The sequence below is a fragment of the Diabrotica virgifera genome, chromosome 5 (assembly GCF_917563875.1).
Source record: "Diabrotica virgifera virgifera chromosome 5, PGI_DIABVI_V3a".
Lineage (NCBI taxonomy): Eukaryota > Metazoa > Arthropoda > Insecta > Coleoptera > Chrysomelidae > Diabrotica > Diabrotica virgifera.
Window position 1 is genome coordinate 134,165,109 of NC_065447.1, and position 15,644 is coordinate 134,180,752.

The 15,644-nt window shown below is 33.8% G+C and overlaps 1 protein-coding gene and 1 long non-coding RNA gene across 2 annotated transcripts in view; one reads left to right on the top strand and one right to left on the bottom strand.

The window, feature by feature from the left end:
• Positions 1-15,644, bottom strand: part of LOC114344218 (uncharacterized) — a 346,622-nt gene that overhangs the window by 226,426 nt on the left and 104,552 nt on the right. The window contains exon 3 of the mRNA XM_028295066.2: positions 109-233. Within this exon, the coding sequence (XP_028150867.1) occupies positions 109-233 (125 nt within the window). The remainder of the gene's footprint in view (positions 1-108; positions 234-15,644) is intronic.
• Positions 3,127-13,765, top strand: LOC126884420 (uncharacterized). Its single transcript, XR_007698025.1, has 2 exons — positions 3,127-3,540; positions 13,209-13,765. It is a non-coding gene; the product is annotated as an uncharacterized LOC126884420 (long non-coding RNA).

Genomic DNA, 15,644 nt, shown 5'->3' on the forward strand with positions numbered 1-15,644 from the left:
CCTGTGTACTCATATTAATAACAAGTTTAGGTTATAATGTAGTTATTAATTCTTTTAAGTATATTTTTGAAAGTGAGTTGTATGTAATTGATTTTGTATAATACTTACAAGTTATCGTTGAACTTGTTGAGTTCGGCGTATCAGTTGTTCTTGTCGATGTACTACTTGAAATTTCAGTGGAACTACTAGTAATTGTACTGCTTGTTGTTGAACCTTCTGTCGATGGTTTACACCTGAAACAACGTAAAATTTCATATACTTTTAATTTTTTGCTCTGGTTGTGTAATGTACTGGCAACTAGCTTTATTGGCTTTGATCTTGACTCTCGACGAAGCCAGCTGATCCAACTGGAACGGGTTACGTGGAACATGGACAGTCGGAATCGTGTTATGTTACTGTAAACATTACGTATAAGTCATAATAAATATATAGGTAATATTACATAATACTGTTGTTATTTCATTACAACTCATACCGAATACATAATAATTTGGCAAAGAGGACTTAATTCGCGTGTTTGCAAATTTAAGTGCGTTATTCATCCCGATGATAAATAAGCAATTATTTTGTATACAAGATGGCGGCTTTCCGAAACATTAAACAATTAAATGTGAGTGATCCAAAGGGCTGGGATTCATACGTAGAACGAAGAGTCTTTCTTTGATTGCGGCCGCCAAAGTGTCTGATATGACTTATGACCAGATCATAGCTGAGTTTAAAGAACACTTTTCTCCAAAACATCCGAAATTGTATGCAGGTTTAAGTTCTATTGCCGAAATAAACACACCAGAGGAACAATATCTGTGTATCTAATAGAATTACGAAAGTTGGCAGGACCCTGTGGTTTCAGAACTAGCCTTGACATAATGTTACGCAACCAACTTCTTTCTGGTATAGCCGACCAATCGATACAGCAACCATTGCTGGCTACAGAAAAGTTAAAACTTAAAGACGCACAAGACATGTGTTTTGCACACGAGGTGGCTGTTAAAAGTCTGGCGGTGCTACGACAAGAGTTGAGTGCAGATTATTAATAAGGTGTCTAAATTTTTCCAAATTGTAAGTAAGCCATGACTGAATTGTCTAAAACTGACGGTTCACCATAATTGTTTGTGTATTGTGTTATTGAATAGTTAAGACGAATTTTATATATATATATATATATATATATATATATATATATATATATATATATATATATATATCATAAAGGAGTACGACCGTCAATTCCAATATAACAAAGGAGCACTCGTAAGTGTAGGGTTTTATCGGTCAAGTGGGTGAAAAAAGAGACAAAGAATTCAGCTACTTCATCTATTTATTGAAGACGTTTCGTCTACTGCTCAGTAGACATCATCAGTTCATCTTAAAAAGACATGTAGCAAACGATAAGATGTACATAGTAAAAAAAACCTTATCCATGAACCAACGTAATGTAAAAGTATATAACATTTAAGTGTATAGTTAATATTTAAAAAACTTTAGTACAGCCAAAGACAAGACCATGTGGTAACAGTCATATATAAAAAACAAGTGGAAAAAGCCGGCTTGCTTTTTTTGAAGTCAAGAATGAACCAAGAAAAAACCAGATTCACTTCCAAAAACTTAGTAGTATTTAAGCATACTTCATTTTAACTTTAGGTAACATCATTAAATGAGTAGAATGCTAATATGCAACTTTAAAAATTTTTAAGGTCAAATAGTTACCAGCAGGTCATCCTAGCCCAACCGACACACAAAAGAAAAATGATTTTTCTTTTGTGTGTCGGTTGGGCTAGGATGACCTGCTGGTAACTATTTGACCTTAAAAATTTTTAAAGTTGCATATTAGCATTCTACTCATTTAATGATGTTACCTAAAGTTAAAATGAAGTATGCTTAAATACTACTAAGTTTTTGGAAGTGAATCTGGTTTTTTCTTGGTTCATTCTTGACTTCAAAAAAAGCAAGCCGGCTTTTTCCACTTGTTTTTTATATATGACTGTTACCACATGGTCTTGTCTTTGGCTGTACTAAAGTTTTTTAAATATTAACTATACACTTAAATGTTATATACTTTTACATTACGTTGGTTCATGGATAAGGTTTTTTTTACTATGTACATCTTATCGTTTGCTACATGTCTTTTTAAGATGAACTGATGATGTCTACTGAGCAGTAGACGAAACGTCTTCAATAAATAGATGAAGTAGCTGAATTCTTTGTCTCTTTTTTCACCCACTTGACCGATAAAACCCTACACTTACGAGTGCTCCTTTGTTATATATATATATATATATATATATATATATATATATATATATATATATATATATATATATATATATATATATATATATATATATATATATATATATATATATATATATATATATATATATATATATATATATATAAAAATGGGGTTGAGGTTTATTGGGTATACAGCTGAATAAAACCAAGTGGTACTCTGTTTAACAAATCGTTATATTTCGCTGATTTTCATCAGCATCATCAGACGAAAGCTACAATATTTAAAAAATGGTACAATGTTATAATATGATCTTTTTTTAACAATTTTTATCTTACCTAATTGAGGTTAACGGTATTAAGATATTAAGATGACATCGAGATACTGTAATTTTGATATAAAATGGATGAAATATATATAAATATATATATATATATATATATATATATATATATATATATATATATATATATATACATTATATATATATATATATATAATGTTCTTGAACTCCTAAGTGGAGCATAGAGCTTCAGTGAAAACGCGCCATCGGGTTCTATTTTGCGCTAGGGCCTTCACCTCATTCCAAGACTTTCCTTGACTTCTTATCTCGTCCATGATGGATCTTCTCCAAGTTTGTGCTGGGCGACCTCTTTTTCTTTTTCCTTGGGGATTCCACTCTAGGGCAGTTTTTGCAATACTGGAACTATCTTTTCGGAGTGTGTGATCTATCCACCCCCACTTTCTGGATTTTATTTCATTTTCTACCTTATTTGTTGGATCAAGTGTAGCAGATCTTCGTTTCTGATGGTGTTTGGCCAGAAAATACGCACAATTTTTCGTAGACATTTGTTAACTTTATATAATAAGGTCATTGAACTTCAAGCATGTAGGTACATCAAACTTCATTTTTACTTAGATTTTTTCTCTGTCAAGTTCTGATAAGGTGATACACCTTTTTTGTCGAGGCCCTGTTTCTTGTATACTCAAGGACAATCAGCTGATCAAGGTTTTTTATTATTTTAGCCACTGGAGAAAAGAAGATTAAGTCACCTTTTTATTTTTTGGAAATGGAATAATCAATCATTTTGGGGTTTCTTTTGGTGGATCGGGATTATTTTCTGTTTGTTGTTTTGGAATCGACATTGATTTTTACCAGTACTTGTAAGCACCTCCTCGTCTGACATCCGCATTGTGGTCGAGTATCTCCCTAGGATTGGAAAACCGGAGGATACCTATCTGGCTCTCCCATCATCAACCTCTCCAGGAGTTTGGAGAAGCCATAGTCCCTACTTTTGTAGAAGCGACAGGTTTTTTATAAAATTTACATTTTCAATTCTTTTAAATAATTTCTTCCAATTTTAATATTTTTTTTCAGTAACTTACAATAACATTAATAATCATATAAATTCATTTTTCTAAAATCAACTAACTTTATTATATTCAATAATTTTTTTCCAACAAATTTTATCTTTTACTGTTCGTATCATTCTTTTAAAATAGTCCGGGAGTTATAAGCTATATGTTAAGGTGTTGTATACAATATCTAGGGTTATAATTCCTATTTAATAACGTTTATTTCAGTTAACAGGTATTGTACTCAGGTTTATCGCTTTAGGTCAGATACTGGATTGTCAGCCAATAATGTGATCAATATCAATATAATATTTTTGCTTAGGTAGATAACTTGTGATTCGAAATAACTGTCTTGGTATAATTAATTAAATTTTTGTTTTTATTTTTTTTTGTACTGTAAATCTCAGTGTCGATAAGAGCGTATCCTTCTAGTACGTCAGGAATTAGCTAGTTTGTATAAAATTGTATATAGGGGTTATAGGTATTTTTTTTCATTAAGTTTGTTGGTTGTACATATATGTTTTATTATCCTACCATTTTAATAGTATTAGTTAGGTACAGCAATATAGGTCACGTGGAGAAGAAAATATTCAATTCTTCCCTGGCGCCCTTATACGTTCTCAGTAATATCTTCTCGGTCAGTAGTTCCTTTTTGTTCCATTTCTTTCCTTATTTTAATTCAGTTTCTTAACACTCCAGTACTTCATTAGGTACCGTCTTATTTCGGGCGTGCAAATACGGCCTGATCCTCTCCTGAGTCCCCTTGATACAGTCTCTTAAATATCCAGCTAGCCTAGTTTGAGGAAACTTCCATAAATAAGTAACTACCCTTTAAAGCTATATCTATTCTGCCACAACACAACCTCATTTTCGTTACAATTGGCGCTCGCCAACGTGGAGCCCAGTTTTCAGTAAGACAGTACCTTTTATTTTGTTGCTTATTGTAAATTTTTCTAGTAAGTATCTTTCTGGTCCATTGTTGTATATTTTGTAATTATATAGAGATATTTTTGGTTTCTTTTTGTACGTTACTTGAAACAATAAACTAGTGCACTTATATTGCTGTATTGGTACTATTTTAATTTATTTAAAATAATAATTGTAAATTTTGAGTAGGATAATATTTGAATAGGTATATTGGTTGACATTTCGGTCTGGTCGGTTTGGTGATGCCTGGGTATTTATTTTGAAAAATTTTGATTGATTTGTTTTGATATCTAGGTACTTTACTTGATTTTGATCTAGGTGTAGCCGTAATATACTTTAGTTTTGCTAAGTTATTGCACTCTATACCTATATATAACTTATAAAGATTTCATTTTTTTATATATACATTTTCACTTAAAACATTTATTTAAATTATTTTAAATATCTACCCCAAATATATATCTCGGTTATATTTGGTTTGTCGGTTTGTTAGGTCGTTAGTTTAGCAGCTCGTCGGTTGAGCAGCTTGTTTAGTAGATTGTCGGTTAATTGGGTCGTTAGTTTGTTGGGGTGGGTTCGGTTTGTCGTTGTTGGGTTGGGTTTATTGTTACTAATTCTTTCCCTATCACCATGTGTACCTTTCAGCCAGAACATTTGTTAGTTAAGGAGTTAGATTATGAGCTGAGGATAAGGGAAATAGAGGTTGAAGAAGCCGCTAAATGTGATAGAAAACGCAGTCTATTGCGTGGTGCTCTTAAACAAGAGCAAGGAAATAGGAGTTTCCGTCAGATTTCAGCTGCAGTTATTCCTTTCCTGGAACAACAACAGGGAATAAATGAGACACTAGAGGATCTTACGCAAAAGATAAATAATTTTAGAGGGACTGTCCATGATAGCATGTATTCTAGATACATTTCACGTCTTGCTCATATCTCTGGTGTGTACACTTATTATGTTGCTCAGATGAGGAGCAACAACTTTACAAACGCTCTATGTCCATTAGGATTCTCAGTCTAGAAGGTGAACTCGATTCTCGAGTAAATCCTCTAGCCACGTCCACTCCTGTTTCTTCAATGCAAGCCTCTAATTCCTTGTTACATCCCAAGCCTGTGCAGGTACATAAGTGGGGAGTTTCGTTTTCTGGTGAAGGTCATTATGACCAAGTAATTTCATTTTTAGATAGGGTAGAATGTCTTCGTGTTTCAAGAGGTGTGAGTGAAGAGGATCTTTTTTCAGCTTCTGCTGAATTATTTACAGGCCATGCTTTTACGTGGTTTATGAACAACCGTGGTAGCTTTACCACTTGGACTGGTTTGGCTCAGAAACTAAAATCCGATTTTCTGCCTTATTCTTTCCAAACTGATCTCTTAGACGAGATCAAGAACCGCAAGCAGAAACCTGGAGAATCAGTGACTATGTTTATTAACACTATGTTGGGTATGTGTAGTCGTTTAGATACTCCTTTAACAGATCATGCAAAAATAAAGATAATTGTAAAATGTTTGTTACCCTTTTATCATGCCCAATTGGCACTGGTTGATATAGCCACTATCGAAGACCTGACAGATAAGTGTAAACGGTTAGAGGAAACTCTATCCTGGTCTTTTCATCCTCCTACAACATCTAATTCTGGTGCTGGATTTAACTCTCACTCCTCGAGAAATCGTTCTTGGCAATCTAGACCCCATACACCGAATGTGTCTGTGACTACTTATTCCTTTTCTTGCTGGAATTGTCAGGGGGTTGGTCACGCATTTCGGGATTGTACCAGACCCCAAACACGGATTTTCTGTCACGGTTGTGGTAGAGAAAATACGCTTAAACGTAACTGTTTTAAGTGTTAGGGAAAAGAGCATGCAGAGGCTCGTACCCTGAGCGTTCTTCAAACAGCAACCCCATCAGGGAATATGACCGCAGCTGTAGACGAAGCTTCAGGTCCAATACCTGCCAGCAGCTCAAACACACCCTCTCAGGAAGGAAGAAACACTTCCAACCGGAGACCAGCACGCAAACCGAAATCAGGGAAAAAGTAATTGTTAGTAACACTTCAGTTGACTCGTACGGTTCGCTTAATAGTAAATTATCTCCTCCAGTCTTAAGCTGGAATTTTAGTAATAAGCATAATCGAGACGAGGAAACAGTTCCAAATTCTATACCAGGTTGTACGTTTGTAAATAATAATATGTCTATGTTAATACCAGATAATTTTGAAAATAAATCAGATATTTTGGATTTTGATAGCTCTATTAGCTTTGTTTAGCTCTATTAGATAGTGGCTCTAACATTTCTTTAATAGGTTCGTATTCGCTGAAATTGTTAGAAAACACTGATATTAATGTTATGCCTATTTCTTCTCTGCAAGTCTCTACTGCGGATGGTGCAATCCAGTCAATTACAGGTAAATTTGACACAGAAATCGTAGTTGCCAATATTCGGAAAATGATTACATTTTATGTTATCCCTTCAGTTAAAAATTCTATAATTCTTGGCATGGATTTCTTAAATGCATTTAATAGTACATTAAACTGTTCAGATTTTCCGTTGTTTATATCTTCCTTTAATGTCGCAACTGTAAGTGCCATTCGTGAGTTCTCTAGTTTGTCTAGCTTAGAACAAAACCAGTTAGAGAATATTATCTCTAAATTTTCTTGTATCTCCTCCAAAGATAAATTAGGCCGTACACATTTAATATCTCATACTATCGAAGTGAACACTTCAACTCCGTTTAGACAATATCAATATCCCATACCTCAGGCATGGCAAGCAGATTTGGGTAAAGAAATTGATTCGATGCTCTCTCTAAACATTATCGAACATTCAAATTCTTCATATTGTTCGCCATTATGGATGACGAAGAAGAAGGATGGATCATTCCGAGTATGCTTCGATGGTCGCAAACTTAATAGTATCACTACTAATCGAGATGCTTATCCCATCCCTCGGATAGATATAATTCTTAGCAAACTTCAGAATGCCAAATATATCTCTTCGATCGATTTATCCAAAGCCTTCTTACAAATTCCGTTAAGCGAAGAGAGTAAGAAGTATATTGCTTTCGCTGTCAGTGGTAAAGGGTTATTTCAATTTGTCACAATGCCTTTTGGTCTAGTTTCAGCTCCACAAACAATGTGTCGTCTAATGGACTTGGTTATTGGTCCACAACTTGAACCATTTGTATTTTATTACTTAGATGACATTATAGTTGTTACTCCTGATTTTTCTTCACATATTGAAATATTGGAGAAATTATTTTCACGCCTTAAAGAGGCTAATCTCACTGTTAATTTAGATAAATGTAATTTTTGTCGTCCTAATTTGAAATTTCTAGGATATGTTGTTGATCATCAAGGTTTGAGAACAGACCCTGATAAAGTAACCGCTATTAAGGACTTCCCCATTCCTAAAACTACTACACAATTACGTAGGATCTTGGGCATGTGTGGTTACTATCGTCGATTTGTGCCTTCTTATTCTACTTTATTATCACCGCTTACTGACCTCCTTAAAAATAGGAAAAAGGGCCAGACTATCACCTGGACTCCTGAAGCTGATGATGCTTTTCATCGCATTAAAGAAGCTCTTACCAGTGCTCCTGTCATGACTTCACCTGATTTCAGTGAACATTTCTACCTCATGACGGATTGTTCAAATACCGCCTCAGGTGGTGTACTCTTTCAGATGAAAGATGGTTCTGAACACCCCATAGCATATACTAGTAAGAAGCTCAATAAGGCTCAGAAAAATTATTCCACTACAGAGCGTGAACTCCTTGCTATTATTCACGGTTTGGAGGCTTTCCGTTACTATTTGGAAGGTCGTAAGTGTACCCTTATTACTGATCATAGTTCTTTACTCTGGATGCATTCTATGTGTAACCCATCCCAACGTTTGTCTCGATGGATTTGTAAGTTGTCGGCCTTTGATTATAATATCGTCCATCGTAAGGCAAATGGTGTTGTAGTAGCTGATGCTTTGTCTCGAACATTTGATATCAATCTTCTTGACTTATCCACTTTAGTTCCGGATGCATGGTATCAGAAAATGTTGGAAAAGGTTACTCAAACACCTGATCAGTATCCTGATTTTAAAGTAGAAAATAATATCCTTTATAAGCATGTCGTTAGTTCAGTGGAAGCTTTGTCTAATATGTCTGATTGGAAGATTGTTGTCCCAACAGCAAACCGGGATGAAATTCTTCGTACATTTCATGATAATGTGACATCTGGTCATTTTGGTTCTTATAAAACATTTAGTAGGATAGCAGAATTATATTATTGGCCTGGCATGCGCAACTATATCAAGAAATATATATCTAGATGTAGAGTTTGTGCTACTTGCAAGCCAAGTACTATGCCACAAGCTGGATTAATGGGTACTTTTAGGAACATTGACTTCCCATGGCAGATGATATCCATGGATCTGATTGGGCCATATCCTCGTAGTTACAATGGCTATACCTATTGTTTGGTGGTTGTGGACTACTTTACTAAATTTCCACTAGTTTTTCCTCTTCGTAATGCCACTGTCCCTGCCATTGTGAAATATTTGGAGGAACAAGTCTTTTTGTTGTTTGGTGTTCCCCAAATTGTGTCTTGTGACAATGGTCCTCAATTTGTGTCTAAGGCCTTTAAGGACCTTCTAACTAAGTACAAAGTGCAGAAGATCTTTTATAATGCTGCATATCATCCGCAAGCTAATCATAGTGAGCGAGTGAACCGCAGTATTGTAACAGCCCTTAGATCGTACACCTATCCAGATCACAGAGCTTGGGACCAGTATATTCACTCAATAGCTCAAGCCATAAGAACTTCGGTCCATGAAGTTACTCAATGTTCCCCAGCTTATTTAAATTTTGGTAGGAATATTGCTTTGTCTGGTAATTATTTTGGTTTAATTTCGGACAATTCCACAAATCTCCCTCAGATCTCTGAGAAGCTTCATCGTTTAGATGATATTCAGACTTTGCCTCCAATATTTGCAGACATCAGAAAGAAGTTAAAATCTTCTTACCTTAAGTCACAGACTCAATATAATTTAAGGAAAAGAGATTTGCAATTCTTTGTGGGTGATCGGGTATTAAAACGTAATTTTGTTAAGTCTAGTAAAGGTGATGCTATTTCTGCCAAATTTTGTCAGAAATACGTGCCTTGTGTTGTCAGTAAAGTAATCTCTCCTTTAATATATGAATTAAAAGATAGTTCGTCCAACCGAAAGCTTGGTCGATTTCATATAAAGGACTTATTACCAGATAATACTGTCAACGACTTAGAAACTTCGTCATCAGAAGAAGAAGATTAACTTAACAATATTGATCAAGTTAATTCCTCTTTCTAAACTTTAGAAATACTCGATTGTTCAATGAATAGGTTAACGATTGGATTTTGATTTTAGTCACCAGATGGGGACTCTATGTTTTATCTATTATAGTAATCTTTCTAGCTTTCCATATTCTATGTATCTGAGATGTCATTAGATTATTATTGAGATTTAGCTTAGTTTGGCTTAAAATTGAGCTGGTATGGAACTGTTAACACCTTGTATGTGATTGTGCTTATATATGTCATCACTTGTAGATTAGTGTATCTACATAATAGGTTTAGATTAGGATTATCTGGTGTTGTGTTTAATTTTGTAGGTTCTACTGGAAAGTGATTCCAATGCTTGGTATGATCCCTTGGTACATTAGCTTACTTTGGTCTAAAGAAGTCATCCTGATATTTGTTGTGGTAAATGCAATTTTGGTATACAGTGTGATACCAAAGTTATACTTCATGTGTCAAAATTTTGATAAAGTTAATTGAGATTAAATTTATGATAAAGACTATGAAACCATTTCATTATTTATTTTAGTGAACATTTCTTAGGAAAGTGGTTTGCCTAGCTTGGCTATGCAAATACGTGGGTTCGAGACTTGTTGCTTATCGACTGTGCACCTGATAGGAAGCAGATTTCATTGCTCACAGTTGCCTAGTTCCAAGCCATACCTCAATTAGTTCAGATGCTGAATCGTTATGATAGAATGCTTAATCATCATTTTAATCATGCACTAGGCATTCTTATTCGATTTTCAGTTTACGTTCATCCTGAAGAGACTTAGTCTTAACTTGTATGTTTATCTATTCTTCTTAAGTTTTACTATTTTATTATTCTGATAATGATGGTAACTTCTTTGCTATATTGAAATATTGTAGCTTTTGTATTCACCAAGGGATTATTTTGTTCAAGCATCATCTTTCCGAGGAACTAAATTTTTTTTTGGTTCATATGTACCTTAGGGTCAGGATCAATATCCTGTTCTCTGTGAGTAACTAGGGAACATTTTCTTAATCTGCAGTTTCTTTAGAAATTGATTTACTTGTTCTCTAGTATTTCCATAATTGGATTTATTTATAAGAGTTATTAATATGTGACTTCTTGAATTCTTTCATGAGAGATGACTTCGAAATATTGGTTAGCTTCTTCTGGCCATTCTTATCAATCTGTTGTAGCTATAGCTATAGTTAGAGAATCCCAGAGTAAGCTAACTTCTCTTAGGTCAACTATTCGATTAGTTACCCTTAGATAGATCTCCCATTGAATCTGATACAAATCTGATGATCGGTTGAGTTAGGGTCATGGTAACAAATATGTAATCATCATTAGTACATTTAGTACTAGGTTGTAGCGTTGCTCAATTAAATCTGCCTGATTGTTCCACCTTGGATATGCTTCAATATAAATCTGTTGTCCAATGTCGGATCAATTTAGGATAAAAGGCTTGCTACAATAATTTCCTTTCTTGTCAATAACTCTTATATTTATTTTGATATACTATGGTCTATGTTGGCTTATTGCGAATTGGCTACGAAACCTACTAATTGTTCACTTTGGATATGCTCTATTTAAATCTGTTGTCCATCGATAGAACGATTTTGTATTACTCGTCCCATTCGACTTTTTTTTTTATTAGGATTTATCTGAATTATGTAATTTAGAAAAGGGTTATAATAAACCTTAAATATGTATGTTGGTACCATATGTGATATATTGGTCATTAGGACAACTCCATTTACATGACTCATAATTTGCGGTTAGGTATAATCGATCGAGTCAGCTGTAAGTGTGAGTAAGTTAGTCGTCGTATAGGTTATATTGAGTTTGTATTCGAATATTGTTGTTATGGTGTTCTTGTTGACTATAATTTGGGGTTTTATTTAAATCTACTAAATCAACTTGAACACAATTTGGTCTTTAGGGTATATGTCACAGAGGACTGGTACTATGAGTTTGGACGGTGTCCAACGATAGGTTAGTTTATAGTAGTGTAGTATTCGTAGGTTCTTATTATATTTTAGATATTTGTTTTGTTCACGCCTGTGTTGGATCCCACAGCGTGTGATTTTTCTCTGTGGATACTTGAGTTGAGTATCTATATGGGTATATATATATGTATAATAAAAAAAAATTGTTCATAAGATCAATTTTTTTTTCTTACAAGTAATGGGGGAATGTAACGATGAGTGATACTCATCGTCACTTTATAATATGCATTTCAAAATATTTATTAGGAAAAGCAACTCCCAATAAGTATGCAACCAAATATACGTCAACGTGTAGTAGGTATTGCCTAGATTTTTAATAAGTATTTGGATGATGTTGGTAACTTTTGGGGAATTCAGGGTCTATAAGTTGGTTCGCCTGGCGATGCCGACATCCGGCTGGCGTGTTTGTCATTTCGGCAACCGCAGCTGTTCGTCACTTAAATCTCGTCTTTTGTTGAGTCAACAAGTCTCCAGTGGCCATTGGAAGAATTTACCTTTTGGTTGAAATATTTTAGTAGAAGATTAGTTTATGTTGGAAGGAGTTATTTTGTTTTGGGTTTTGTGGAGTGTTTTGAGGAGAAGAGTTTTTGGTTTCCAATACTTTTTTGAAGAACAATGGGTATGTATTACAGAAATGTCTGGTAGCTATGTTTTTCCTTAAAAAATAGCCCTTTATTCATTTTCAATATCTTACATATATTATCTTTATATGAATTATTATTCTTCAATCATCATATTTGCAATACTTCAATACCATCGCACTTATGTTTCTACAGAAAAAAAAAATCTTTCATTATATTTCCGGTTCAAAATAAGTTTGGAATCAATGATCATTTTCCTTTTCTCCTTTATATAACTCCATGTAGTAATCTTTGATTACAAGATCCACATTTACTTGTCCAAATACTTTCTTATATTCGTTTAAAAAGCTTTTTCCATTCAAGGATAATCAAGGTCATTGAACTTCAAGCATGTAGGTACATCAAACTTCATTTTTACTTAGATTTTTTCTCTGTCAAGTTCTGATAAGGTGATACACCTTTTTTGTCGAGGCCCTGTTTCTTGTATACTCAAGGACAATCAGCTGATCAAGGTTTTTTATTATTTTAGCCACTGGAGAAAAGAAGATTAAGTCACCTTTTTATTTTTTGGAAATGGAATAATCAATCATTTTGGGGTTTCTTTTGGTGGATCGGGATTATTTTCTGTTTGTTGTTTTGGAATCGACATTGATTTTTACCAGTACTTGTAAGCACCTCCTCGTCTGACATCCGCATTGTGGTCGAGTATCTCCCTAGGATTGGAAAACCGGAGGATACCTATCTGGCTCTCCCATCATCAATCTCTCCAGGAGTTTGGAGAAGCCGTAGTCCCTACTTTTGTAGAAGCGATAGGTTTTTTATAAAATTTACATTTTCAATTCTTTTAAATAATTTCTTGCAATTTTAATATTTTTTTTCAGTAACTTATAATAACATTAATAATCATATAAATTCATTTTTCTAAAATCAACTAACTTTATAATATTCAATAATTTTTTTCCAACAAATTTTATCTTTTACTGTTCGTATCATTCTTTTAAAATAGTCCGGGAGTTATAAGCTATATGTTAAGGTGTTGTATACAATATCTAGGGTTATAATTCCTATTTAATAACCTTTATTTCAGTTAACAGGTATTGTACTCAGGTTTATCGCTTTAGGTCAGATACTGGATCGTCAGCCAATACTGTGATCAATATCAATATAATATTTTTGCTTAGGTAGATAACTTGTGATTCGAAATAACTGTCTTGGTATAATTAATTAAATTTTTGTTTTTATTTTTTTTGTACTGTAAATCTCAGTGTCGATAAGAGCGTATCCTTCTAGTACGTCAGGAATTAGCTAGTTTGTATAAAATTGTATATAGGGGTTATAGGTATTTTTTTTCATTAAATTTGTTGGTTGTACATATATGTTTTATTATCCTACCATTTTAATAGTATTAGTTAGGTACAGCAATATAGGTCACGTGGAGAAGAAAATATTCAATTCTTCCCTGGCGCCCTTATACGTTCTCAGTAATATCTTCTCGGTCAGTAGTTCCTTTTTTTTTTCCATTTCTTTCCTTATTTTAATTCAGTTTCTTAACACTCCAGTACTTCATTAGGTACCGTCTTATTTCGGGCGTGCAAATACGGCCTGATCCTCTCCTGAGTCCCCTTGATACAGTCTCTTAAATATCCAGCTAGCCTAGTTTGAGGAAACTTCCATAAATAAGTAACTACCCTTTAAAGCTTTATCTATTCTGCCACAACACAACCTCATTTTCGTTACAAGTTCTTCAGCCCACCTTCTTTTGTCTCTTCTTGCATTTCTTTTAACTGCTTTATTTAGTGTTTTATATTCTTGTTGTCGGTTCGTTCTTTCTTCTACAGTTCTTGCTTGCAAGATATCTTTCTTTCGTTGTTTTCTTTCCTCGATAGGATTCCAAGTTTCATCTGATATCCATTCCTTTCTAGCTTTCTAGAATTGAGACGAATTTTACTATTGATGAACTGATAGATTTGATCTAGAATTGGGGGAGTGCAATAAAAATGCGTTATTGTCAGTAATAATTTGTCATGAACGGTTCCCTGAAAGACGACAACCTACAACAGCAAGCTTTGAAAAATTAAGGATTGGTTTTTAACCGCACTAGTTCAGCTATGTAACACGAACGAACAAAAAGTACTGTAACAAAGGAAAACGAAATAGCTGTGTTGCTGGGAGTTCTTGGAAAGAATTCTTGCAAAAAACAGAGTGCACCCTTACGACATTCAATTGTACCAAGAATTAATTCAGGAAGATTCTGAAAAGAGAATATTATTTTTTCTACGAGCGTGAAAAAATGTCTACTTTCGCGCACGTGCTTTAGTTTAGAAATTTTTACTTTTTCGCACGCGTGTTACTTTTCCGCACGCGTTTTACTTTTCCGCACACGTTTTACTTTTCCGCACGCGTGTTAATTTAGATATGTTAATATGGCCTTAAAGTAATTATAATACATGCAATAAACTAATATTTAGATATTATTTACTAATTTATTTCAAATATATCTTATTGTGTTCATGTTTTAATGAAATTAATGCGAGAAGTCGATGATATTAAATTATTTTGACATAATATTCGAAAGTCAAATCAGTAGACAATAACAGTGGTTTTGAATCGTCGTCATGGAAACCAAGATCGTAGTCATGCTAACCAATTATGCTGAAAGTTTGGTTTTGACAACCTTGTCAAAGAATTAATTTGTGAATGTATTTTCATATTAATTAAATTAATTGATTAAGATTTGGTCATTTTTTAAAGACTCGTAGAAAAAATATTGTTCCTAACGCTTGCAGAAAGTCTCTTTTCCGCACTCGACTGCTTGCCTAACTCCCGCTTCGTGTCGTTCGGCAAACTGCAGTCGCGTGCGGAAAAGTATGACTTTCTGCACTTGTTAGGAAAATAACTATTGTGAATGGGCCTTAGATAAAATAAATTGACAGAGAGATTTCTTCGATTATTTCATTCATAGGAGATTCTGACCAATAGAAAGCTACAGAAATCTAAATTAAATTGATAATTTTTGATAATTTCCCGTCGTCAAGTATATTACGTCAGATGTCCTTCGTTGCTGTGAAAAAATACATTTAGTGACATTAATGACAATTAGTGTTTTAAAAATTATAAAAGTGATGACTTTCAACCGTAGATTATTTATAACAACTGTGTGTTTAATTGTACTAATTTGTACTTACATAAATAAATTACAATAAAGTTTTGGTGTTGAACAATTTTATTCATGAAATAATCGCAACAAAT